Raw genomic sequence first — 27883 nt, 5'->3', positions numbered from 1 at the left:
CTCTGTGAACAATGACTACTTTAGAAATGGACCGTTAACATATAACTTTGGTCTGCAGAGACCTACTGTGTACAAGCTTCTGTCTTTTGCTACTGATTATCCTAAAGATAATAGTCAAGACAGCAGTAGCTAAGAATGCTATGATTTGTCCAACATGCATGTTGCCACCGAACATAAAGAATCACTCAATAAAAAATGTAGTTGCTGCAATTCTTTTGCCATTTGTTGTGAGGGTACTTCACATGTTTGTGGGCTTGTTTCATCTCAGCAACAGCATATACATAAGAGGACCACAGCATTTCACAGAGTATAGATGTTGCTCTCATCATTATAATATGCTCCCCCCAAAACTCCTGATCAGCCCTGCAGTAGATAATGAGCCATTTATTTGGTGTGCTATACTTAGATATAAATTCCTGTGTGCAAAACCTGCGTAATAAAGGGGGGGGGCATATGACAAGTTACAGTCCCAGTTGCTGAAATTTGTTATCTTCTGAATTGATGTGAAACCCATGCTAAGCCTGAGATGTTTTTTTTTTTTTTTTTTTTTGTGCAGACATGATATAACCTTCTCATCTTATTATTTCTTTCAGAAAACAGTATCACTGAGTCACTGTCTACATTTTAGACAATCTCTTTGTAACTCTCACTCTAAGTTATGTGTAGAATTTCATACCTGTCTAAACGTAACCTCATACCTGCCTTAGGGACAATTAACTGAAATAGGGGGATAATAAACCTAAGGAAAGATGAGTTAAGTTCGTCCAAGTGTCATGCCGTAGTACAGATGCTGTATCTGTAACAATAACTGAAAAATGCAGTCATTTCTCAGCCTGAGCAAGTCAAACAGGCACAAGCTGTGACAAGTCAACAAAGCAATAAGATTCTACCTGATTTAATGTTAGGGAACAAATATTTACTTTGCTAGTTCTATTTTTGTCTTAGTTGTCTTAAATTTTCAACTTTTCTGGTCAGATATACTTACACTTTAAGCCCTATCAAATGTCTCCTTTGCCAGAGGAAGGCCAACAAGATCTGTATGGTATGAGTAGTAAAACCTTGGTTGTGGTGCAGTAAAGTTACAACTGTTAGCTGGAATTTTAAAACAAAAAAATATAGTTAGCAAGTATGTTACAAAGGTAAATCAGATTTTCAAAGAACTTTCCTACTCTGTAATCGTCTTAAAGAATAATGTATGATCCATCAGTCACTGCCTTTTCAATGTGCACTTATCACATTTCTTAAACATGAATAATAACTTGTGCCCTTTTTGTTTTTTCTGTCCAAAGGTTATCACTACAACGATTTGCTGTCTCCACGATATTTGAACCTCATAGCAAATTTGTCTGGCTGCACAGCACACAGAAGAGTGAACAATTGTTCTGACATGTGCTTCCATCAAAAGTACAGAACGTTTGATGGTACATGCAATAACTTGCAACATCCCATGTGGGGAGCATCACTGACTGCCTTTGAGAGACTTTTAAAATCAGTCTATGAAAATGGGTTTAACCTGCCTAGAGGGGTGAACTCTGACCGGCTTTACAATGGATATTCACTACCTCTCCCTCGCTTTGTTTCAACGTCTTTGATAGGAACAGAAACCATCACTCCTGATGATCAGTTTACACATATGTTAATGCAGTGGGGTCAGTTTCTAGACCATGACTTGGACTCCACAGTTGTTGCATTAAGCCAAGCAAGATTTTCTGATGGACAGCACTGCAGCTTGGTTTGCACAAATGATCCTCCATGCTTTCCAATCATGATCCCCCCAAATGACCACCGTGTCAGAAATGGTGCACGCTGTATGTTTTTTGTGAGATCTAGTCCAGTTTGTGGTAGCGGCATGACATCACTCCTGATGAACTCTGTGTACCCGCGAGAACAGATCAACCAGTTGACATCATACATTGATGCATCTAATGTATATGGCAGCTCAGACCATGATGCAGTGGAAGTCAGGGACTTGGCCAGTCAGCGGGGTCTTCTAAAACAAGGAATTGTTCAAAGATCGGGAAAACCTCTGCTTCCTTTTGCAAGTGGGCCTCCAACGGAATGCATGAGAGATGAGAATGAAAGCCCTATTCCTTGTTTCTTAGCTGGGGATCATCGTGCGAATGAGCAGCTTGGTTTGACTGCCATGCATACAGTATGGTTTAGAGAACATAACAGAATTGCAACAGAGTTACTGAAACTCAATCCACACTGGGATGGTAACACAATTTATCATGAAGCCCGCAAAATTGTGGGTGCACAGATGCAGCATATAACATACAGCCACTGGCTTCCCAAGATTTTCGGGGAAGTTGGTATGAAAATGCTTGGATCTTATAAAGGCTATGATCCTGGTGTCAGTGCAGGAATATTCAATGCATTTGCAACCGCTGCTTTCAGATTTGGGCATACATTAATTAATCCCATTTTATACAGATTGGATGAGAACTTTGAACCCATTTCTCATGGTAATCTTGCTCTCCATAAGGCTTTCTTTTCTCCATTCCGCATTGTTAATGAAGGAGGTATTGACCCAATTCTTAGGGGCCTGTTTGGTGTCGCAGGAAAGATGCGAGTTTCATCACAGTTGCTTAACACAGAACTGACAGAAAGATTGTTCTCCATGGCACATGCAGTGGCACTAGATCTGGCTGCCATGAGCATCCAGAGAGGCAGAGACCACGGAATCCCACCTTACTATGAATATAGGATCTTCTGCAATCTGTCTGCAGTTCACACCTTTGAAGATCTGAGAAATGAAATTAAAAATCCGGAAATCAGAGATAAGCTTAAGAGGTCTTATAATATCCTGATTAACCATATATAGCTGCCTAAAATGTCTAACTGGGGGAAAAGATTAATAATTATATCCTTTAGTTTAAGGTATTTGGGTAGTTAGCTGTTTGATAAATAACATAAAATGAGAAAAATAAATATTGATTACTTTATAAAATAAGAAGACTTTAAATGTTTTGATGCACTAATTAAGGGATTGAGTAAATGCAGTTTTAGAGTTGTTAATTTTCTGAGATCAGTTTTATAACCAATTGTAATTTTTTATTGACATATTCCTATTGCTGTTCCTGGCTGTAACTTGAAAGGCATATCAACAACATTCTGTCTATTTCAGACTATATGGATCTCCACTAAACATTGACTTGTTCCCCGCTCTGATGGTGGAAGATGTAATTCCTGGAAGCAGATTAGGACCCACTTTGATGTGCCTTTTGACTACACAGTTTAAACGCGTGAGAGATGGAGACAGGTAACATTTTTTTTGCATAAATCTCAAAAACTAAAGTAGTGATTTAATGCATTGTTTTTAGAGACATTATTGCAATAACTATACTAGCAGACTAAGTTTGTGCTTTGGTGGTGGTTGATGGGGAGAATTCCTATGCCAGTTACTCATTTGGGTGACACTGAGTTCAGTTTCTGGTTTAGAAGAGTCAGTCAATTCCTGATAAGGAAAAACAGCTTTGCTTGTACAAGTAAGTAAAGAGGAAATACCAGAGCAATATATGTGGTGTCTTAGATGTATTTACATCTCTAGAGTCAATGCTGAATGTCAAGTGTATGATTTAACTTGTAAGCCTAGAGCAAGCCTTAGATGTGCAGGCATCAAAAGACGGGAGAGTGGTGTGTTGCCTCTGAAGGTCTTAACTTGTGGGAATTTGTTGGGAATTTGTGAAGTAATACAGTTTGCTATTGTATGCTAGGTTCACTCAAAATGCTTTTAGCTGACCATCTGCAGCAGTGAATTACCCACAGATAAAAGCAGCTTATGATTCTAATAGTCACATATATGGCATTGAATTACTCCTCTTCTATTGTTCTTTTCAAGCGTATAACCAGCACACTTTACAACTCAGAAACCAGGGTTACTTTCATTGATTAGCTCAGCTTCCCTCCATTCTCAATGTATTTATTTCTTTTTTAGGTTTTCTCTTGTAATATTTTTGCCTTGTAAAGAGCTGACTACTCTTGAAATGCCAACGAAATGTGCTTTCATTCTACAAGTGTCCTAGAAAAGCTTTCTTTGTCTTACTGTTGCTCTGCCTCAGACGTAATAGCTAAGACATCAGTATGTAAAAGAGTTTGTTTCCTCATCTGATCTTCTTTCACAGGCCACTCAGAAACTTTATTTTTTAGAGAACTGTGAACTGAGAAAACTGCAGTTCCAAATCCTCCTTACAAAACTGGGTGAAAAAGAGTGTGTGTGTGTGTGTGTGTGTGTGTGTGTGTGTGTGTGTGTGTGTGTGTATGTTTCACAACCTGTCATGCATGAAACTTTGTCCCCCAAACCACCTGATTGCTCTTAACCTACCCCCCCTGGTCAGCACACCTTGGGGGGGGGGGTTAAGAAATAAATACCTGCCCGATTAGAACTGGTTACAATATAATTGATTTTGTGTTTCCCAACTTTGGAATTCATCTTTCCCATTTGTAAGCAACTGCTTGCATTTTATTTTAAAAGTGCAGGTATGGGGCTTATTCTTCACTACAGCCATGTTAGCACATTCTCATTACGGGGGGGGGGGGGCTGAACTCTGTCAGTGAAATATATAAGCACTAACACAGGATAAGCATCTATGGGTTCATTTTCTTGCATTATGGATATTGCATGCTGTTTGGAGCAAGTTGTCTAAATGCTACACCAATTATGTCCCTCTTGTCCTTAGGTGAATTACTCATTGAGAAAGTTCTTTGAGTCTCACACAAAGAAAAGATCAGTTGGTGTAGTGGCTATACAGTGTCACTCACTGTGTGGGTTACCCAGCAGAGCAACTACACTAGCTCTTTTAAGGCTGGCATTTAATTTTTGGGTGCTGGACACTGTTAAGCTCCTTGCCTTATGTGCATTGAGTTTTTACTTGATGTCTGCTGCTCCATCTTCTGAGACATGACAGAGTATTGACATCTGTCCATACTTTATCCCTTCTTTTTCTCACACAGTTCCTCCTGATTGGTATCGCTTTTCCTCAGACAGTGCTTTTGGCACCATGTTTGACTGTGTACCATCTGTTTCATTTCAGTGTGTTTTTATTCTTGGTTTTCAAGACAGACTACTGGTTTTACTCTCCTTGAGTTTTACTTTGCCAGTACATGTGCTAAAGCCGATGACCTACCCCATCTCACTTTGTTTATCACCGGTCAACATCTAATTTTATCCTGTTTGCTGTTTTGCATTCCTATGTTGCACTTTTTAGAGCCAATGATCCTTATTCTGAAGGCTGTGTTCTATTAATTTTCTTACTTCTCATCTTGTTTTTGATATCAGGCTTGATAGGCTTTGGCAGGCGCTTCCTGGAGAGGGGCAAATCTTTTGCATTCCTAGTAGTCCTCAACATGAGTATTTTATTTGGATAAGGAGAAAGTCAGCTATGGGTTATGTTCATCCCGAAAGATTACTTTTCCTCAAGAATTTACAGTTAGGGAATAAAATGGCAACCCTTTTGCTCACACTAAATGTAAGTGGGAACATTTCAGAAGACTACGGATTAATATCTAAGAGAAGCTGCAAATGTGTCCTTTCTCTTTATTTAGTTTAACATTAGTATAGTGAATATGAATGGCTAAAATAATTCTTGGATTTGAGTATACAACAGTTCTGGTTATACTGTCTTTGTGTACCTTGGACTGCATCCAGGTTAAGGGGAGGCTGGTCTTATAGCTTTTAACTAAGAATTAATGGAAGAGAAGGTGAAAGTAAGCATAAACAAGCAAGGCCTGCCATGTATTGTTCTATGCAGTTCACTTATGGCAAAATTAGTATTTTATCATGTTAATTTTATCCATGTCAAGGCTAAATACTCTCTTACTCACAGGAAATCACAAACTAATAAGCAGATTCTCCAAAGTGTCAGAAAAGAACATCTGTATGTATGTATGTATGTATCTGTGTATGTATGGGTCTACTGTATAACTTCAAAAATACACTTCTTCGAAATTACACAGTAGACCCTGGGTTACGCGAAAGTGCACTTAATGGAAAGTGCACTTTTGCGAAACCCACTTCAGTGAACGGGCTTCGTACTGCAGTTTAGTGCAGTAGTCACAGACAGGGTTGGGGATCGGTCATGGTAAGGGGATAGCTAGTAGGGCTATCCCCTTACCATGACCCGTGCCCTAACCCTAAGGTCTGTGACTACCGCACCACAGGACATAGAACGTTTTCCTACTGTCCTCCACTGTGGTGCAATACGTTCGCAGAAGCAGTGTTCGCGAAAGTGCACTTTCAAATAAGTGCACTTTCGCGAAACTGAGCAGTTACTGCTCTTTTTCGAATAAGTGGTATTCGATTAAAAGCAGTAGACCCGTTAAAATGTTTTGTGGTCCAGAGCAAGTGTATCAAATGTATCAAATTCCTTTTGCAAGCATGTTATCTGATTAATGCATTTAAGTACTTAGAGTTGCAACAATCAATTACCACGGCTCTGTATGAACTTATGTATATTAAGATGGGGAATGTATCATATCTAATGCAAGGATGGTTGATGATATATTAGCTTGCTTGCCTGAACAGCAAAATATGCTTCCAAAAACTTTATGCAAAACTGTTGTGTCAAAGCAATTTGTTTATGTCTTTCGGCTTTTCCCGGTTAGGGGTCGCCACAGCGGAACTCCGGACCGCTAATGATTGGCAGTAGATTTTTACATGTCAATTTGCCAGCCCTGATGCTCAATCTTCAACGAAGGTACGCCCATTCACGCATGTCTCCACACAGAAGACGTTCTAGCTGAGAATCGATCAGGACGTCTCACTGTGAAACGACAACGCTACCGCACCAAAACCACCGCAGTCTTGTGTTGACTTAAAAAGAAGATCAGCTATATGCTGAATGAGGGAGGTTAACAGCTCTATGTTAAAAATGACATTTAATCTGAGTAGTGGGCTGTTGACTGCAGCAGCCTAGCCAGAATTAGCCCATAAGAAAAAGTGGATATGTCAAAAATGAGAAACTGAAATTATGTGGCTGAGCTGTACTAAGTTTTACAGAGGGAGGGAAATGTTCTTACTTCAGTACAAGGTCAGTTTTATGCTGTCATTCGTCTTCATGGAGTAAAGCAGTTGCAGCTATGCCATACATTCCAAAAGATTATGAACAGGAAGACGGAAGGGCTGATAGTATGCATCACTGACATTGGTTAGAGAAGATCTGGTCACAGTATTGAAAAAGAATTTCTCATAGATGTGAAGTGGCATGGATTCAAGCTTGGGGCAAAGTTATTAATATTCTTTGACTCTAAGACTGAGGTGTGTGTAGGGAAAATATAGAGGGTCAGATCAAGTCTGTGATTGTAAACCAGGATGTAATACATTTCAGATGTGAATGTCAAAAAAATTCACCTCAAAAGCAAAGCTCAAGAGATGAAAGTTGGTATGTATATTGAGAACACATAATCTAGGTTACCAGCTTTCATGTACTACAGATGGTAGAAAAAAGATGTAGTACCACTATGCATTTTACAAAGAGTAGGAGCCAGTAAACAGGTAATTTGAACTGTTAAGCAATTTATTCTGACTTAAAAAAAAGTCTGACTGTATTATTTACCAACTTTCTGCGGCTGTTCTGTTGTGGCCACTAAGTGCAGTTAATGCTCTTGTTATAAGACTAGGGCTGCATAACAAGCCCCTCTTTCTCCAATTTCATATTGTAATAGTGGCGCTCCATGCATTGTACATGGTCGAATACACCTTATAACATACATTTAGGGTGAATACATCTCTGTTGACTCAACCATGCTGCATGCTACAAATACTGGTGATACATTTCTCCCTGTTATAGTGACAGCTCAAGGTTTTGACTTTTGCTTTGCAGCTTTGACATTGTAAAAACAGTGACTACATGCCTGAATTCTAGCATGTGTATTCATCCTAAACTTGCCAGCTCCATTACTGATTATAACTAGACAGTAGCACAGCTGGCCTTGGTTCTACCACAGCCTAGACATCTGTGTAAACAAAAGTAAGAGAGTTAAAGTAGCAGCCCATTGGTTAACTTAACAGCAGTACAGAAGCGGAGGTCTCTCATGCTTATCAGGGATGAACAGCTCTCACTGTTACATGCCTTTCAGTGCACTCTTCTCATCTTGGTAGCAAAGAAGTCGTGCAGTTATTCCTTCACACTTCCTTGTTCACAAGTACTTGGTACAAATCACAGAACTGATCGGATGGAGCAACACAAAGGCTGCACTGTGCTTACGTCATGAATAAGTCTGTGACTCAGAAGTGAAAAACACCAGCAGGCACTTGGGATGAGAAAAGCTTGACAGGATGGGGTGGGATGGTAAAGTTGCAAAACCATTTAAAACTTAAATGATATTATTTAATTTCCATTTCCATCTTCAGATAAAACATTACACTGACGGCCCATCTGCCTGACTTGGTGGAAGCTAATGTAGATGTAAAAGATCCTATGGCATTTATTGAAAAAACAGTGATGGGGTTACTTTATTTACATCTTTCATTATTTACACTTTTATATATTGTTTACGCATTCATATTCATAACATACATATATCTTGTAATTTATTCCTGTCTTTTCCTAAACATATATATATATATATATATATATATTCACCAACATCCCATTTCACTGAAACCCATTTCACTGACAGCTCATTTCACTGACAACTCAGAGGGGGGGGCACTCCTACCCTCTAAATGTGTGGCCCCACCCCCCCACCTATATATTATTACAACTCACATAGGGCACAGGTGGGAGGGGTAGGAGGTTTTTGCCTGATTACTTTTGTTGGTGAAATGAGGCTGGTGTCAGTAATGAGGGTGTCAGTGAAACCCATATATATATATATATTTTTTTTTTTTTCTTTCGGCTTTTCACGGTTAGGGGTCACCACAGCAGATCACCTGTCCGCTCATGATTGGCAGATTGGCAGTGGAGTTTTACAGTGTCAAGTTGCCAGCCCGGCACCCAACCTTCCACAGAAGGCACACACATGCATGCACTCACGCCTAGGGCCAATTTAGAGTGTCCAGTCCACCCACAGCATGCTTTGGGATGTGGGAGGAAACCGGAGCACCTGGAGGAAACCCACACGACCACAGGGAGGACATGCAGACTCCGCACAGAAGGTACCCCAGCCTTGGATCGAACCGGAGAGAACCTCTTGCTGTGAGACAGCAACGCTAACCACTGCACCACTATATATATATATATATATATATATATATATATATATATATGTGTATATATATATATATATATATATATATATATATATATATATATATTCATAATCTGCCGGAAAAAAGTTATTTCTATTTTTCATCATTTCAAGAAAATAAAAAAAAAAAAAGAGTGAAGGGTAGCTTATTTTCCTAGTGCCTTGGCCAAATTTCTGCTAGTGATTATGAAAGCTACCACATATTTCCCCTGAAAGGAGGACAGCAGCTTAGGGGGACTAAACTATACCTCTCAACTGTCCAGATTTTCACAGAAAGTCTGGAGGTTTGCCTCAAATTTTTTGACTGTTCCTTATAAATTTCGTTTTTCTGGCAAATTGTTAGCAAATCATTGAGGACTGAAGTCTGAAAATAATGACAGGCATTTGAGTTTCAGACTTGTTACCCTTCAGAAAATTCATGCTAATGGAAAACCTGTTAATTTATCAACTTTCTAAGTTTATAATAGCAATATTTAAAAATTGTCCCTATTTTGGACTTTCCCCACATTATTTATTGCTTTGTCCAGATTTTTTGCTGGAAGAAGTTGATAGGTATGGACTAAACTGGTTAACAAAGTGTAAATAAATAAATTACCTGAAATTCTGTGAGTTATGGCAGTGATTATTTCTGTTGTTTCCAGATATTACATTATTCCGTTTTACCTTTTAGTGCATCTTTATAGGTTCATAGGTTCATACTAGGCTATCTGCCCTAGGGCATTTATAAGCCTAGCCAGAATGTGTTTGACTTTCGCCACCCATTTTAAATTTATTTTGCTATGCCCTTTTTCGAGGTTAAGTATACTGTGCCTCTGTCTAACAGTGACACAGAAGTGATACCCTGGGTAAACCTACGATCTCCCATCCACTCATCAAGATTCCTATTGAAGAGAGTCAGTGAGGGACTCTGCCTAACCTGGACTGGGATTTTATTCCAGAGTGAAGGGAGCCTCTGGGTTATGAATCTGTCCCTCCAGCATGTCCTATTTATTTCAGTGCTGAGGTTCAAGTCTCTCGAGTGCGTAGCTCAATGGGATTTGGATTTTCTGAGGTGCAGCATGTCCATTAATTCCGGGTTGGACATGGCTTTATACGTCAGGCACAGATCGCCTCTGAACAGGCGGTATGCCACTGAGTAGAGCTGGAGTTTCTTTAACCGGGCAGCATATGGCATCTGTTTGAGCCCTTTGATCCTCTTGGTGAGGTACTTTTGGGGTCTTTCCAGTTGCTGCAGGTGTCTGGTAAGGTACATCCCAAAAGGGGCATTGTACTCAATTATGGGCCTGATGAGGGATGAGTAAAGAGGCACGATGACCTCCCCTGATCTAGATGTGAATCCCTTCATGATTAGGTGGGCTACTTAAAATGTTTTTCTAACCACTTTGGCCACGTGGTTGTCAAATGAGAGATTGCTATCAACTTGGGTCCCCAGGTCCAATTACTTCTTCTGTACTTAATGGATTACCACCTATGTGGTAATTTGTGGTCACTTTGTTTTTGCCAAAGGGGATGACTATACACTTTTTGGCATTTAGCTTGAGGCCATGGCTCTGGCACCAGTTGTCTGTTTCTATGAGGCCCTTTTGGAGGATGCTTGTGTCGGCTGGAGAGTCAATTATGGCGCCCAGTTTGCAGTCATCTGCGAACTTGGTCAGCCACAGTCCTTCCGTGTTGGCCTGTACCTCCGAGAAATATATACCGAACAAGAGAGGTCCCAGGACTGAGCCTTGTGGGACACCACTTGTAACTGGTTTGCAGTCTGACATGGCTCCAGCAATTCTAACCATGTGGGTTCTGTCCTTGAGCCAGTTTGCAATCCATCTAGTGACATAGGGTTTATATTTAAGCTGGTGAGCTTATCTATAATGCCCGAGTAGGGTATTGTATCGAAGGCTTTGCGAGGTCCAGGTAGGCTGTGTGGACCACCTTCCCTCACAATGGCCTTGGTGACTGTTTCAAAGAAATCAACCAGGTTTAAGAGGCAGGATCTGCCCTTAACAAAGCCGAACTGGGTAGGATCCAGTGTCTGTAGGTTCCCAATATCTTTATTTATGAGGTCCATGATGATCCTTTCCATAGCTTTGCAGACCAAGCTAGTCAGGCTTATGGGGCGATAGTTTCCAGGATCCGTTGAGGCACCACCTTTATGGAGAGGGACCACTGTTGCTATACGCCACTCTTTGGGCACATATCCTGTAGTAAGGCTGAGATTGAACAGTAGTTTTTTGTTTGGGTTTAGCTCTTCTTGGAGTTCATGTAGGATGCAGCCCGGGACACCGTCTGATCCTATTGATGCTGTGTTTTTTTGCTTTGGAGAGGGCGGCTCTTACCTGAGCATCTGAGATGTCAGGGGGGGCAGCACTCTGCTGGGATAGATATTTGCCCTTTTGGTGGGGAGCGGGGGGGAATTTGAGCTGAACCTGTCAGCTAGGATGTTGGCAATGTCTGTGGGGTCAGTGTATTTTTTGTCATTTTGGACTAATTCTGAGCATATCTGGGAATTACCACCCAGGTTCCTAACATAACTAAAGAAAGCCATGTGATTATCCTTAGTGTCCTGTGCAATTTTTCTCTCGAAGCTGGCCTTAGACAATTTTATGAGTGCCCGTAGTTTTTTGCTAATTCTGTTCAGTGATGCCTTCCCTTTTTGGGCTTTTGCTCTATCATGTAGTAGCTTCCTCCTTCTCCTCCTTTATATAATCAGAATGAATGAATGAAGGTTTTAAACATATGTAACACAAACTGTTAGTACACAGAGTAAATCTAAGAAGTAGTGCAAGTCAGTTTCCATTCCAGTATAGTAAAGCTTTTTTATTATGTTTGGTCTAATGGTTTCTCTGAGGTCATGGAACTCAAGAGAAGAGGGAAGTAATTCATGTGTGATTTTTTTTGACTCTCCAAATGTGTACATTATCACAGGTAATATATTTAGAAAATGGGGGACGTGGAAGCAGAGCACCCACATAAGGATGGTCTACCTACCTGCAAAAAGTATATTTTTATACAGTGTATGATTTTGTATTGTGATTAATTGTTCTTTTGTAACTACATGAAGTATTTGCTTTAGAATGGTTTGGCACACAGTATTAGTTGTTATTTATTAATCATTGTGGACTCCTTGATTGCAACAAATAACCAGCATCCTTGTATTAACAATTAAACTTGATTCTTCACAGAAATGGCTCAACACACAGAACAAGTGCTAAAACATTAAAAGAATAATAGAACAAAACAATTGCCCTGGCATGAAGTTTAGCGATAAGCTTTTGCCCTTTTGTTGGGGTTTCAGCAATTACAGAGAAAGAGATATGGGAAAAAAGCAATAGGGATTATTTAAAGGGGTTGACAAAGCTTAAAGTGTTTTATAACATGGGAAATCTCAACAAAAAAGAAAGAAAAGGAGCAAAGTGCAAATAAGAGAAAATAAGGAAGTATTTGGATGATATGCATGAGTTTAGAAAGGTCGCTCGTAAGCATCTAATTTTTGATAACAACTCCCTAGCACAGAAACATTTACTGTAATAACATCAGAAAGTAAAAATGTCACTAACTTTAGGGAGCCTGTAATAAAGAGTAAGAAACGGAGATCCTGTAGAGGTATTCAAGATATTTCAGCAGTTTTATGAAAACTTGTAAAAAAGGAGAGGAATGTGAAAACCAAAACAAATGCACATTGAGATGTTTATGGAAAACCTAATTATGCCAAGGTTAGAAGAGAATGAGGCTCAACAATTAATAACTAAGACAGGAAGAGATGAGATAAGATGATGATGTGGAACCAGTCAACAGGGAAGTCTCCAGGTCTAAATGGTATTCTGTGGAAGTTTAGAAGTTAGGAGGGAAGAAAGTGATAAAGATCTGGAAGGTTTTATGTTAAAATGTACATGACCTATTTGACTTCTTGGAAAAAGTTACTGAAGCAATGGATAAGGGCAAAGCAAACTGCTTATCTACAACTGACTAAGGCATTCAACACCATCCCACACTTTGGTATCTTAGCTAAACTCTGTCAGCCAAATTAGCCAATTGGCTCACAAATAGAATCCAGAAGGTAAGAGTGAGTGGCTATACCTCCTCCAAAAGACTTGTTACTAACAGAGTATCGCAGGGTTGTCCTTGGGCAACTCTCGTTGGCATTTATTTCCCCAAGGTCAAAGCTTGTGTTAAGGATTTGTTTGACCAAATCTGCAGATGACAACTTGGTGCCAATATAAACTCCCCACCAGACAGTAAGATCCTCCAATAGGGATTGTCCCAAACAAATAGCCCATGCCAAACGTATGGGCTAAAACTAAAGGCCAAGAACTGTGTTTTCATTTCTTTCTGCATGCGTGATTCCCTCTGTAGCTATTACATTGACAACACACCCCAGAAAAGTAATACCGTAGTAAGGGATCTGAGAACATATGTCAACAATGAAATGTCCTTTGATCACCACATATCACTGTTGTAAGGAAGACCTTTTTCATTGCACAGCTTATATCTAAAGGTATTGCATCCAGATCCAGGGATGTAATTGTCACACTGTACATGGCACTCATTAGGCCATCATTGAGTATAATGACCCTTTTGATACGTACTTACCCAAAGACTTGTTAAAGCTTAAACAACCACAATGCTTTTGCAATAAAAAAAATCAAGTGCTTAAATCATAAAACCTATGCAGACCATATCAAAGCCTTGTTCCTCCTGTCAGTGTTATACAGGCAACTGAGAGATGACCTCTGGCTTGGTTATAGAGCTAGAACAGACCCTTTTCTGTCAGACTCATTACACATTCACAAGTCCAGTGATAACATAAGTACATGCTCAAGAGTTCTCAGTTTATTTTACAAAATAAATACAACACATTGGAGGGATAGGTGTGTATCACAGAGAATACCACTTATATGGGACCATCTTCCACTGCGTCTTAAATGTAATGTGAACAAATTCACCCTGGTTTAGCACTCCTGCCCCTCATAGATAGGGTATACATGCAAATGTCCAAACATATCCTTGTTGGCCCATCTTTGTGTTATTTGCATGGAAAATATAAGGGATAAAAACTGCCATTGGAATGTAAGATAATATTACTTAAGACTGTCACAGATCAGTAGCCCAGTAAGTAACTAGGATCCTGTAAGAGGGGTAGATACTAGCATCTTGGAAGAAAGCTGTGGCAGATACACAAAAGGATAATCTCCTGTCTGATAAATTCAGCTCCAACTTTACCCCTCTCTCCTCCTCAGCCTTCAAAAAGGAAATACCGTCAAATATAACTCCCCCTACTATCAGTAGGGAACAAGTCCTTAATGCTCTCTCTAAGACCAGGAACACTGCATCAGTGGGCCCACAGAATAACCTGTGGCAGACACCATTTTTAAAACTACAACCACCATGCTACAGGCCCATTGAAGAGCTGAGTGTCTCTCCAGTAAGTGTTTTGCAACTATATATGTTTATTTATGTTGAATTGTGTTACACAGACATCTAATATTATTTATAGGTTCATAGGTTGGTACTGGGCTATCTGCCCAAAGGCATATGTTAGCCCAGCCACGTTGTGCGGTATTCACCGCCCCTTTAGTAGTTCCCTAGACCCTTGTACTAGCAGCTAGTACACTTGGCCCCTATCTAGTAGTGCTGTTGGTGTGATCCCCTGTGTGAACTTTCTGTTACCCATCCACTCATCAAGGTTCCTCTTGAAGAGTGATAGTGAGGGGCTCTGTCTTATGTAGATCGGGACCCTGTTCCATAGTAAGGGAAGTCTCTGCGAAGGGAATCTATCCCTCCAGCATGTTCTATTCATTGTTGTGTTGAGGTTTATATCCCTACAATGTGTAGCTCGAGTAGATTTGGTTTTGCTGAGATGGAGCATGTTCAACAATTTTGGGTTGGACATGGCTCTGTACGTTAGACAGAGATCACCTCTGAGAAAGCGATATGCAACAGAGAGCAGTCTCAGCTTTTTCAATCGTGCTGCATATGGCAACTATTTGAGGCCAGTAATCCTCTTGGTTAGGTACCTCTGTGGTCTCTCCAGCTGCTGGAGATGTCTAGCCAGGTACATTCCAATTGGTGCATTGTACTCAATAATGGGTCTGATAAGGGAAGAGTAGAGGGGCACCATTACATCATTAGGTCTTGATGCGAACCCTTTCGTGATCAGATGCGTCACATAGAAGGATTTTCTAACCACTTTGGCAACATGGTTATCAAAGGAAAGCTGACTATCTACTTGGGTCCCTAGATCCCTTATTTCTTCTTCAGATTTCTGGGGATTACCTCCTATGTTGTAGTTTGCGGGTACTCTGTTTTTTCCAAAGGGGATTACTACACATTTTTTTGCATTTAGCTTGAGACCATGGCTTTGATACCATGCATCAGTCTCATTTAGGCCCTTCTGGAGGATCTCCATGTTGGCTGGAGACTCTATTATAGCACCCAGTTTGCAGTCGTCCGCAAACTTAGTCAGCCACAGCCCTTCTGTGCTTGCCTGTACTTCTGAGAAGTATATGCCAAACAGGAGGGGCCCCAGGACAGAGCCCTGAGGCACACCACTCGTTACTGGTCTGGATTTGGACATAGATCCCACTACTCTTACTTTATGGGATCTGTCTGAGAGTCAGTTTGCGATCCATCTTGTGACATAAGGGTTTATGCCGAGGCTGGTGAGCTTATCAATAATACCTGAATGGGGAATGGTGTCAAATGCTTTAGCAAGGTCAAGGTAAGCCGTGTGTACCTCCTTTCCCTTATCTATAGCCTGAGTAACTGTCTCAAAGAAATCCACCAGGTTCAGGAGGTATGATCTGCCTTGACAAAGCCGAACTGTGTGGGGTCTAGTGACTGGAGGTTCCCAATCTCTCCATTTATGAGTTCCATAATGATTCGCTCCATAGCCTTACAGATCAGACTAGTCAGGCTTATTGGTCGGTAGTTCCCAAGGTCAGTTGTGGCCCCATCCTTGTGTAGTGGGACCACCGTTGCCGTGTGCAATTCTATGGGCACATATCCTGTGGAGAGGCTGAGACTGAACAGGGTATTAAGATGCGGGGTTAATTCCTTTTGGAGCTCGCGTATGACACAGCCTGGGACACCATCTGGTCCCATGGAGGCAGTGTTTGTAGCTTTAGATAGAGCCTTGTTAACCAACGTATCAGTAATAATTGGACTTACACAATCCCCTGGAATAGTAATAGGCCCTGTAGGTGGTGAGGGGGGGGGGGGGGGAGAAATTTGCACTGAACCTGTCAGCCAAGATGTTGGCAATGTCAGAAGGGTCAGTGTATTTTGTTCCATTTTGTACTAGCTCAGAACAGACCTGAGCATTGCCATTTAGGTTTCTGACATAGCCATAGAAGGCCTTATGGTTATCCTTGGCATCCTTGGCAACTTTCTTTTCAAAATTAGCTTTAGTTGACTTGATGAGGGCCTTCAATTTCTTACTAATGCTGATCAGGGATGATTTTTCTACTTGAGATTTGGCCTTTTTTTGTACAAGTCTCCTCCTTTTATTGTAAAGTTTGCTTATGGCTGGGGTCCACCAGACTGGTTTCTTCTTGCTTGAGGAATGAGTCTTGGTTTTATTTGGGATAGCACCATCCATGCAATCCTGAAGATGCATATAGAGTGCCTTGGTGTAGAATTCCGCATCCTGGATATCATTATCCTTCTGCAAGGGAATAGTGAAGCTTTCCACTTCGGATGCAAGTAGTTTGAAATTTGCTTTGGAAAGGTTTTTGACTATGGTTTCTTTGACTGGGGGAGGTGGAGGGGTGAGGATGTCCAGGGTTATCAGCTTGTGGTCGGATCTGACCAAGGAGGGAGTGATAACAGGTGTAGTACAATGGGCGCCCATATTTGTGATGATTAAATCCAATATGTTGTCCCCTCTAGTGGGGGAACATAATAGTTGTTCAAGGGCATTTGAATTTATAAATTCTATGAATCGCTGAGCATAGGAGTTAGAACATTGGTAGTTCGACCAGTCTATATCAGGGTAGTTGAAATCACCCAAGAATATGGTGTTGGGTAGGACCTTTATATTTTCCAATGTCTCAAGGAATGCAGAGTGAGCATCTTGGGAATGTTGGGTGATCTATAACCGGCTACAACTTTTGGTTTTGCCTGCTGATAGTTGCGCATGGATTATCTCTGGGGCATCATGCTGCGCTACTAACCTGGAGATATGGGTATCCTTGATGAATATGGATACACCTCCACCCTTTGTACTGCAATCCGGTAACTGAGGCCGGAAGGTATGATATGAATTGTAACCTGGCAGTGCTGGGGTGCTCTCTTGAGCCTTGAACCAGGTTTCCGTCACTGCACAAACAACGATTTTCTCCATGCTGAGGAGAGCCTTGAGTGTGTGCATTTTGAGGTTGAGACTTCTGGCATTGAGTAGCATTACCCTTAGTTTTTGGTTACCTGTGCTGGTTACGGTGGTTGGTTTGTCCTTTGAGCCTTGCCTAAAAAAGGCACTATGAGGACGGCAAGAGCCTTGGCCAGTATTCGAAATCCTAGGAGTGACAGGTGCAACCCATCTCTGGCAAAACAGCGAGGCTTGTCTATTATGTCATCCCAGGCAGACAGACACTGGATCCCCTTAGAATGACACCAGAAGCTTAGCCAATTGTTGAAATTGATCATTTTGTCTTTGTATTGTGGTATCATTCTAGGTGAATGTAGTATGCTACTCAAGGTCAGGGTCATACCAGCTTGGGCTACATGATCAGAGAGCTTCTCGATGTATTTTTTCATGTAGTCCAGGAGGGTACGTCTTGGATCATTCACACCAGCATGTACAATGATAGCATCATACTTGTTCTTGTTCTGGAGTGACCTAAGTGCCTGTGTTATGTGGTGGATCCGAGCACCCGACAGGCAGCTGACAGTAATCTTCTCCTTGTTCAGTCTGGTGAGTGGAACATCCGTGTGCCGTACTATAGAGTCTCTTATTACTAGCGTGTTAGGTATGGTGTTTTGCCTTAAGGGCTGTTGTGAAGCACACTGCTGAGGTGAATTATGTTATGTCCTTCAAGGATGCATCTGCAGTCCTTACATATGGGTTGTCCTGCCTCAGGCAGCCCTTTGGTCGGCCGGATTCCAAAGTCTGGGTCCGGCGTCGGCTGATGTCGCTCCTTTCCCCGACGTCAGAGCGCCTGGGGTATAAAAGCATCAGCCAACGCCATCTTCCTCAGTCTTTCTTGCCGCGAGGTGCCCAAAGCAGAAGCAGTTTGCAAGTGCCGGTCGGCCAGCTCCTGTGATTTCAGATACCGAAGACTTCAAAAAAGCTAAGTACCCCGTTGGGGACTCTTTCTTGCCTCAGCCGATGTCAGATCAAACGGTTAAAGTTAATAATTGTTTATCTTGTGGGAAACAAATACCTCATAAGGATTTCCACTCTTACTGCTTACCCTGCCTAGGCCCAGACCACGACGTCTCGATCTGTTCAGCCTGTGCTTCCTTCAATAAATGCACTCTTAGGCGTCGGGCAGAGTTTGCAGAGGAATTTTTTGGAGAAAAATTCTGCTATATCATGCCATCGGAGATTCCGACAGCTCATTTACCCAAAAAACTAAAGGATAAGGACCGACACACGCGGTCCGCGGTTTCGGCCGACTCCACGCCTAGGCCTGCCACGAGTGTCTCGGGCTCTACTGAAGCCGAAGCTCTACCACTTCCGACCGACAACACAGCACAGCCGGTAACTTCGGTACCGGAGGCCATCCCTGAGTCGGTCATAGAACAACCTTCTGAAACCGGTGCTCAGGAAATATCCAACACTATTTCTGTTGACAAAACTACTCCAGCACGTGGGGCAGCCAGGCCTCCTGTATCCATATCCATTAAGGCCTTTACAAGGGCTAAAGCTGCTAAACAGACAAAAACTCTACCTCCCAAGGCTATTCCTCAGGGATCCACTACCGGTTCACAAATCTTAAGTTTGGCTAAAGACCTTATCTCCTTAATCAGGGGCTCTCAGCCACATCCGGACAGGGGCTTTCAACCACCTCCAGGCAAAAGGCCCAGGGTTGAGCAGACAGATCCCCAGTCTTCAGATGAGGCCTCAGATGACTCTGCCCTTTCAGACTACCAGGAGGAGGCCCTTCCGGCCTACGAGGATTCTGATGCAGAGGAATCTATTCCCTCGGCCTCCCCCCCCCTGAAGAGTTCTCCTTTGGGGAGACCCTTCACTCCATGAGAGACCATTTCAATTGGCAAGGCCAGGAATTCTCTGATTCCAGGAAGAGATTAAGGACTTTTCTACATTTACCTCAGCATAGGCCTTTGGCTATACCTCCTGTTTTAAGTGTTATAGAAGATGTATTCTCTGAGTCTAGTATTTCCCCTGACTCCCTTCCTCCGGCTTCTGTCAAACCTGACAGGTACTACAGGGTCCCTGACTCACATCTATACCTTTACAAGGGCCACTCTGCTAACCCAAAAACTATTTCCCAGGACCCTAAAGGGGTTGCAACCACCACTGCCAAGAATCCACTTCCTTCTGAAAGGGAATCCAGGGCTTTAGAGAGATGGGGTAAAAAAGTGTACACTTCTTCCACTCTTTCTATGAGAGCTTTAAATGGTCAATTCCATATGATACAGTACCAAGAGTATCTGTTAGATGAGTTGCATAAAAAACTATCCTCGCCTGAACCCTTAGACTGCAAGGCGCTTCAGGATCTGGTGCATAACTCTCAGCAGGTTAGCAACCATTTCTTACAGTGTGGTTATGATGCATTGGAAGCTTCATGTAGGTCAGCAATGACAGGTGCAGTCATACGTAGGCATGCTTGGCTGAAGGAACAAACACTGCCAGATCATGTTAAAGCAAAGCTTCTGGATGCACCACCGAAAAAACAAAAGTTATTTGGTTCCACAGCTCAAGAGGTCTTAAAGAAATTTGAGGAAAAGGCTAAATCAGTACAAACAGTCAAAGATTTTCTCCAGATCCAACCACCAAGATTCAGCAGAAATTGGCCTTCTAAGAATTGGTCCTTTCCGGACACAGACAGATTTCAAAGAGGCAAAAACAGGCGTGCCAGAGATAGAGGGCAAGCTCGAGGCTCCTACAGAGGGCGTCAATGGCAGCCTCCAAACCAGAGAGGTAGTGCAGGACCTTCCACTGCTGCACAAGGACAAACTCAGTGACTTGACTTTGACTCAGCCACCCAGGGCTCAATTGGAAGCACCTTTGGGCAGAAAGCTATCTTTATTCTCAGAAAATTGGCACAGTATTACAAAGGACAAATGGATACTGCAAATAATAGACAAGGGATACAGATTCCATTTTCATACATTATCAACAAGACAAGGCATGCCAAACCTGCCACCAAATCAAAGGGCAGAGGCTTTCAAGCAAATTTCCAAACTACTACAAATGAAGGCAATAGAAAAGGTTCCTTATACAGAACAAGGCCAAGGATTTTATTCCAGACTATTCCTTGTTCCAAGAAAAGAAAAGCAATGGAGACCTATTCTGGACTTGTCCGCACTGAATACTTATCTCATCGTGCCAAAATTCAAAATGCTGACCTTACAGCAACTCCTTCCCATGCTGGGCAAGGGGTCCTGGCTGGTAACTCTAGACCTCAAGGAGGCATACCTGCATGTCCCTATCAGACAAAGTTGCAAAAGACACCTCAGATTTCTTGCAGGTTCAGAGCATTATCAATTCTCAGCATTGCCCTTTGGCTTATCTACTGCGCCCAGAGTATTCACGAAATGCCTGGCATCAGTAATTGCACATTGCAGACTTCAGGGGATTCAAATATACCCATACCTGGACGACTGCCTTATACAAGCGGACAGCCAACAAACATTGGTAAAACACTTGAACTATGCCATCCGCCTACTACAGGCCTTGGGATACACAGTCAACATTCAGAAATCAAGACTTGTTCCATCCCAACGAATAATTTTCCTGGGTGCAAAGCTGGATACAATCACCCAAATGGCTTTTCTCACAGAAGAAAAACAAAAACAATTACCGGATTATTTCAGAAATCTGACAACACAAACCCAGCTGACTGCAAGGAAAATCCTGCAGGCCTTGGGTTTCATGGCATCTTGCATTCTTCTGATTCCACAAGCAAGGCTGCATATGAGGAAACTACAATGGTACCTAAGGAGTCTATGGTCTTAACACAGTCACAGCCTAGAAGTTTTGATCCCCCTCATCCCATGCCTCCAAAAAGAATTTCAGTGGTGGGCACAAGCAAGCCAGTCAAACATGGGTCTACCTTTCAGCAAGCCTCATATCAGCCAAACCATTACAACGGACGCCTCAGACCATGGATGGGGAGCACACATGAAGGGCAGATGTATTCAAGGGCAATGGACACAAAAGGAATTGCGCCTTCACATCAACCAAAAGGAAATGCTGGCAGTGATGCATTCAATCGAGGCCTTCAAACATTTCCTGCATCAAGGTCACCTACTAATAAAGACAGACAATACCACAGTTATGTGGTACATAAACAAGCAAGGAGGTACCCATTCCTACCCTCTTTGCAGGCTAGCAATGAATCTTTGGGAACTTTCCCTAAAACTCAACATAGAACTGCATTCCCAGTTCGTACCAGGAAAGGACAATGTGCTGGCGGACAGCCTAAGCAGAAACACCATGGATCCACATGAATGGAAGTTGCATCCAGACATTTTTCTTCAGATAGCACAAGCATGGGGAAGGACGGACATAGATCTTTTTGCCTCCCTCCACAACCATCAACTGAAGAAATTCTGCACAAGGACATACCATCCTCAAGCATGCAAAGTGGATGCCCTATCCTTCAGCTGGAAGGCTCTATCAGTATATGCATTCCCACCTCTTCCGTTAATGACCAAGGTCTTACCGAAGATCAGGACAGAACAACCAAAAGTGATTCTGATAGCCCCGGACTGGCCAAGACAACACTGGTATCCACTGTTAAAGAGCATGTCACGCACGAAACCGTGGCCTCTACCACAATGGCCACTACTTCTGACACAGCACAATTTCAAAACTCTACACTCCAGTCTAAAAACCTTGCAGCTGACAGCCTGGAAAATACCTTGACCCCTAGCCAGGATAAACTAACCAAGAGGGTAAAGGATATCATCATGGAAGCTCGGCGGCCTTCCACAAGAAAGGTATACTCAGCAAAATGGAAAAGATTTCGAACCTGGAGCACCACAAAGGGTCAGGATGTGACAGTGATGAGCATTCCACATATCCTTGAATACTTGGCTGAAATGCTCCATAATGGCCTTTCTTATTCATCCATAAAAATTCATGCTTCAGCTATTTCAGCAGAGTATAACACTGATCCACCTGTATTTTCTCATCCTCTGCTAAGGCAGTTTCTAAGAGGGATAAAAAACATCAACCCTCCAAGGAGACCTCCAGTGCCTGCATGGGACCTTAACTTCATGTTGAAAAATTAACTCTACCTCCCTTTGAACCAGCAGCATCTTCAGAACTGCAATTCCTGTCTTGGAAGACTGCCTTCCTTCTGGCCATAACCTCAGCAAGAAGAGTATCTGAGTTACAGGCCCTCATGGCAGTACAACCATTTCTCATTTTCCATAAGGACAGAGTCTCTTTGAGAACCAGTCCTTCATTCATGCCAAAGGTGGTATCCAGAGTCTCACTAAACCAAGCTATCCACCTGCCTACTTTCTTTACAGACCCACAAAATAAGGGAGAGAAACTTCTGCATACCCTGGACATTCACAGACAGTTGCGCTACTACTTGGACAGAACTAAGCCTTACAGAAAAACTGACCAACTATTTGTAGCATATGCTGCCGGTGTACAAGGAAAAGCAATTTCCAAACAAACAGTTTCAAAATGGATAGGAAATTGCATTTGATTCTGTTACTCTTTTCATGGAAAAGCTGTGCCAGCTAACATCAGACCTCATTCCACCAGAGCAACGGCCACCTCCACAGCCTTCTTAAGAGGGGTGGCTACAAAGGACATTTTAGAAGTTGCTACATGGAGCTCTGTGCATACATTTTCCAAGCATTACAACTTGCCTTTATATTCCAGATCCAGAGCAGGCTTTGCTACTGCAGTCCTGCAGGGCATGTTAGCTACACCATCCTTTTCTTAGGTCCTACCTCCCCCAGCTTGGCTATGGTATTCTACCCATATGTAAGGACTGAAGATGCATCCTTGAAGGACATAGTACAGTTTTGTACCTACCATAAATGTAGATGTCCGATAGGTATGCATCTGCAGTCAGGTTTTCCCTCCCTCCTACCCCTCAGTGGTATTCTTTGGGTAACTATCCCTCTTTTCAGCTAGCTGGGGTTATCTTTTATGGTGTATTTGTTTTTTATTGCTGTGCATGATTGGAATTTATTATTTTCTCCAAATTTAGCCTTCTTTAGAGGGCACCTGGCATCTGGGGCAAGAAAAACTGAGGAAGATGGCATCGGCTGATGCTTTTATACCCCAGGCACTCTGACGTCGGGGAAAGGAGCGACATCAGCCGACGCCGGACCCAGACTTTGGAATCCGACTGACCGAAGGGCTGCCTGAGGCAGGACAACCCATATGTAAGGACTGCAGATGCATACCTATCGGACATCTACATTTATGGTAGGTACAAAACTGTACTTTTTCTGCCTTGTGTTTGGGGGTGCAGGTTGCTTGCTTGCCTGCTTTGGAGGGCACTGTTTCTTTTTCAGATTGGTACCTAGTGCCTCCGAATCTGTTTTTGTGTATTTATGCGTATGTTTTGCCGGTGCTTGTTTTGTAGATTCATGTGTAACAGGTGCTTTATTACTGGAGGTTACTACGGCACGCTAGCATTGTTTGTCTGCACGAAGTTGTTTTTAGTATAATAGTATGTACTATCTGCATAGTTGCACCTTGTTACCTAATATTATTCCTGTATATGTGTTGTGCATAGACAGCTCATACTGGTGTCTAATTATGTCTATATAATTGTGGTATAAGTGGTGCATAGAATCACATCAGAGGCCCAGGACAGAGTGCTGCTCGCTATATTTTTATCTGTGACTGCATACCTGTTAGCTGAGGTCCCTTCCCACTGATGTGTTTTTCCAATTGGCTCAGTGCTTGCATATACTAGCAATTGATTCAAGACATATTTTCCTGTATGCAGTAGCTATTTGCTCAGTTTGTTTTTGTAATCTTTATAATGTATCTTGACCATCTCAAAAGTGCTTACTCCTCTCTGTACTCCTCTTTTCTAGACCTAACACCACTCTAGTATTCAGCTGCTGTACCACCTTTATCTTGTATCCAACCGGTGGATACATTGTTATAAGAAAAGTGCAGTCCGGGTCTGAACTGTCTGCAAACACAAACAGCTGAAGTTAACTTTGAGTATCTGTCTACCTGTTTGAGCTAATATTCATTATCCCCTGGAGAGCACTCTGCTTTGGCTTGTAAGCAGCCCCCCACACACACACACACACACACTCAGACTCATCTTCCATTTCTCTTTTATTCCCTTGTGTTAGCAAATAGTATCCATAACTGATGAAATATTGTGTGTTTGTTAATTTAAATTGAGACCACAGTAGCCTACTGATACAAGGTTATCCTGTTATTCCGCCTGAGAAATGCTTAATAAATGACTTACAGCTTCAGAGCAGCCCTCGGTCAATTCTGATTGTTTCTTAAGCACAAACTTGTCTTTGCTTTGATCTTGGCTCATCCCGTTTCATTCCCCCTCACTACTCCCGGGCTCACTCCGCTCCCCTCCCTGCCCCCATATCCCATCCATCCCCCAATACCTGTAATTTAAACTTGACCAAGCCACAGCCACCAGAGTTCAAACCACCAAATCTGCTTAAGTAATTATAACTAACTCGTCCCATTACAAATTATTACCTATCTACAATACATTTGCACTCACACACAATAGCAACTACTAAATAGAAACATACCTGGTAAACATCCCAACCATCTCATACATAACTTCTAACATTGAATATTTGACATTATAGTCCACCCCTCCTATGCCAAAACTTCCGACCACATTAATACAAACTATCCGTATTACCTTCTCAGGTACCCAAACCCATACTTTAAAGTTTTACTAATATCTACTTAATCCCAAACTCACTCCCCATTATATCCTGAATAGTCATCATGTCTACCAAACCTCTTTAACTTCTAACTCCTGTACTACTACTTATTACCATATCTTACCTAACTTATCTCACCCAACCTCTCAGTGCAAATCACCCACCCCCATTTCATACAACTAACCCAATCTCCATGATGCACGCATATTCTTCAACCTGCATATCACCCAGTCTCTACCCCTTCAATAATAGTAAGCTCTTCAACTACAAACTCTTAACCTAACCCCAAAAACTCTACTCACATCTATATTAGCCACATCCCCATAAAGCTTACACCCCATAGATTACATACCAAGCAACTCAAATACCTCTTCTGCCATCTCATCTCTATCCTTCTCTCCAGCGACAGTCACCCAAACCCTGGCCCTTCTCCCCCACACATCTCAACCTCCCAATTCCATCCTCCTCCCACAACTGGTAAACTCTTCCATTTCTCAGCTCTAAATGCTCAGAGCATATGCAACAAAATTCCTAACCTCCATGCCTGACTTCTCCATAACCAACCCAATATTCTGGCCATCTCAGAAGCCCGGCTCAAACCCCACATAAGAGACTCTGAACTAACACCACCCAACTATATCATAATTAAGAAAGCTAGAACACATAAAAAAGGAGGGGGATTTGCTCTCCTCTACTCATCATCCCACTTAGTTACCCCCTATACCAAACCTATTCCCAAATTTGGCAAGGCAGAACTAATTCCAGCCCTACGTCATATAAACAAACATAAACTTATATACATAGTCTCCCTTTATATCCCTCCTGGAGACAATATCTCAACCCTTGAAGATATTCTCTCCTGGTTTTCTAACAACATCACTAATGAAACTATAATCCTGGGTGATGTTAATATTAACTGGTCAATAATTCAGTCTCCTACAAATTCACTTAATATAAACTTGTACAACTTCACTCAGCTTATTAACTCAACAACTATGCCTTCCAAGAACTTCCTTACTGGAAGCACCCTGGACTGGATTCTAGTTTCTCATCCACATTACATCTCTGATAGTGGCACTCTGCCCAACCCATTAGGTGACCACTTCCCCACTTTTGCCCACCGTCTTCCTTCCTCCATACAACTAACTCATACCTACACCTTCACTTGCTGTCTAAAAAACACTAATCTGAGCACATTCTCAGATGCACTAAAAAAATGAACTGGAACCCACTAAAAACCCTTCCCTTAGAAAATGCTGTTACCTACTTTAACTCAACTTTCCTCAACTTGCTTGACTCCTTTGCCCCTCTGAAAACAAAAAACATAAGAAGCAATCCTGTACCTTGACCAAAACCAAAAATGCCTTACTAGCCATGCGATTCCAGGATAAAGCCTGGAAACGCTACTCCAAAAATAAAACTATCACCCCCCCTTAATGAATTTAAAACACTTTATAACAAAGTAAAAAAAAAACCTTATCATCTCAGACCACAAAGCCTTCTTCTGTACACTCCAAACCAACCATAACACCAACCCTAAAAAAATTCTGGCACGGAATCTCCTCCCTTCTCAACCCTGGCAAAAAAGAAAACCCCTGCCCTGATCCAGATGCCACTGACTTGGAGCCACTGACTTGGACTTAGCCACCCAATTTAACACTTTTTTTATCGATTCCATAAGTAAACTTACATCATCCTCAGCCACCAGTCAAAATAATACTCCTCTCGAAATAGTCTCTAATGCTAAACTACTAGGAGTCCTGATCGATGACCAGCTAAAGTCTGATAATCATCTACAAGTAAATATAAAAAAAAAACGCAAAAATGTAGGCATGCTTTACCGCCACAACCGTTACATCTCTTCCTCCACTAGGCTCACCCTCGCCAACACTTACCTAATCCCATCCCTCCTATGTGGTGCCTCTATCCTTACTAACCTGCAATCCTCCATCAAGACTAAACTCTCCTCTTGATATAATAAAATAACAAAATTTGCAACTGGCCATAGATCCACTTCCTATCACTGCACTGCCCTACACCAACTTAATTGGCTTGAGCTGTCCAATTACCTCATCTATATTCAACTTGTCCAAGCACACACACTTATTTTCACCCTCTCTCTCTCTCTCTGTCCCTCTCTTGCTACCACCTTTAAAATGCACCAACCAAATAGACTTTTAAGATCTTATTCCCAAAATCTAATTAAACTGCATAAACCTGCCTGTTCACCAGGCAAACATCTAATGTCCTTCTCTCTAGCATACCATTGGAATTCCCTCCCACCTCTCATCCGCACCACCAGCAGCCTCTGTTTATTCAAAACCTTATTTCACACGCACCTAACTTCACTATGGGAATGCTTTTGCTCCCACCCCACATAATCTCCCTACACTGTAGCTACTCTCTGTAAGCTATAATTCATAATAGCCTCCCATTGTTTTGTACCCCTAATAAACTCTAGGAATTAGAATAACTCCTAGAATGGTACAATTCATTAGCCTAGAAATTAACTGCATGAATTAGCATAACTGTTAAAAAATTTAGACTGTTTCTGTTATTGCATTGTGCTGATATGTTAAACTGTTAAAAACTTTGACTGTTTGTAAATATTAATCTTATTGCTTTCTACTAATATGGGCACTTTACTAATACGTCT

At 41.9% G+C, this 27883-nt stretch overlaps 1 protein-coding gene across 2 annotated transcripts in view; it reads left to right on the top strand.

Moving 5' to 3' along the window:
• The window catches only part of PXDN (peroxidasin), a 2220827-nt gene that overhangs the window by 1893253 nt on the left and 299691 nt on the right, over window positions 1–27883 (top strand). For both annotated transcript variants that reach the window (XM_044070259.1, XM_044070249.1), the window contains 2 exons: window positions 1290–2793; window positions 3128–3262. In XM_044070259.1, the coding sequence (XP_043926194.1) occupies window positions 1290–2793; window positions 3128–3262 (1639 nt within the window). The remainder of the gene's footprint in view (window positions 1–1289; window positions 2794–3127; window positions 3263–27883) is intronic.

This window comes from Protopterus annectens, chromosome 1.part0 (genome assembly GCF_019279795.1).
Source record: "Protopterus annectens isolate FY-2018-M chromosome 1.part0, PAN1.0, whole genome shotgun sequence".
Taxonomy (NCBI): Eukaryota; Metazoa; Chordata; order Ceratodontiformes; family Protopteridae; genus Protopterus; species Protopterus annectens.
This window is presented reverse-complemented; position numbering and strand designations above follow the sequence as displayed.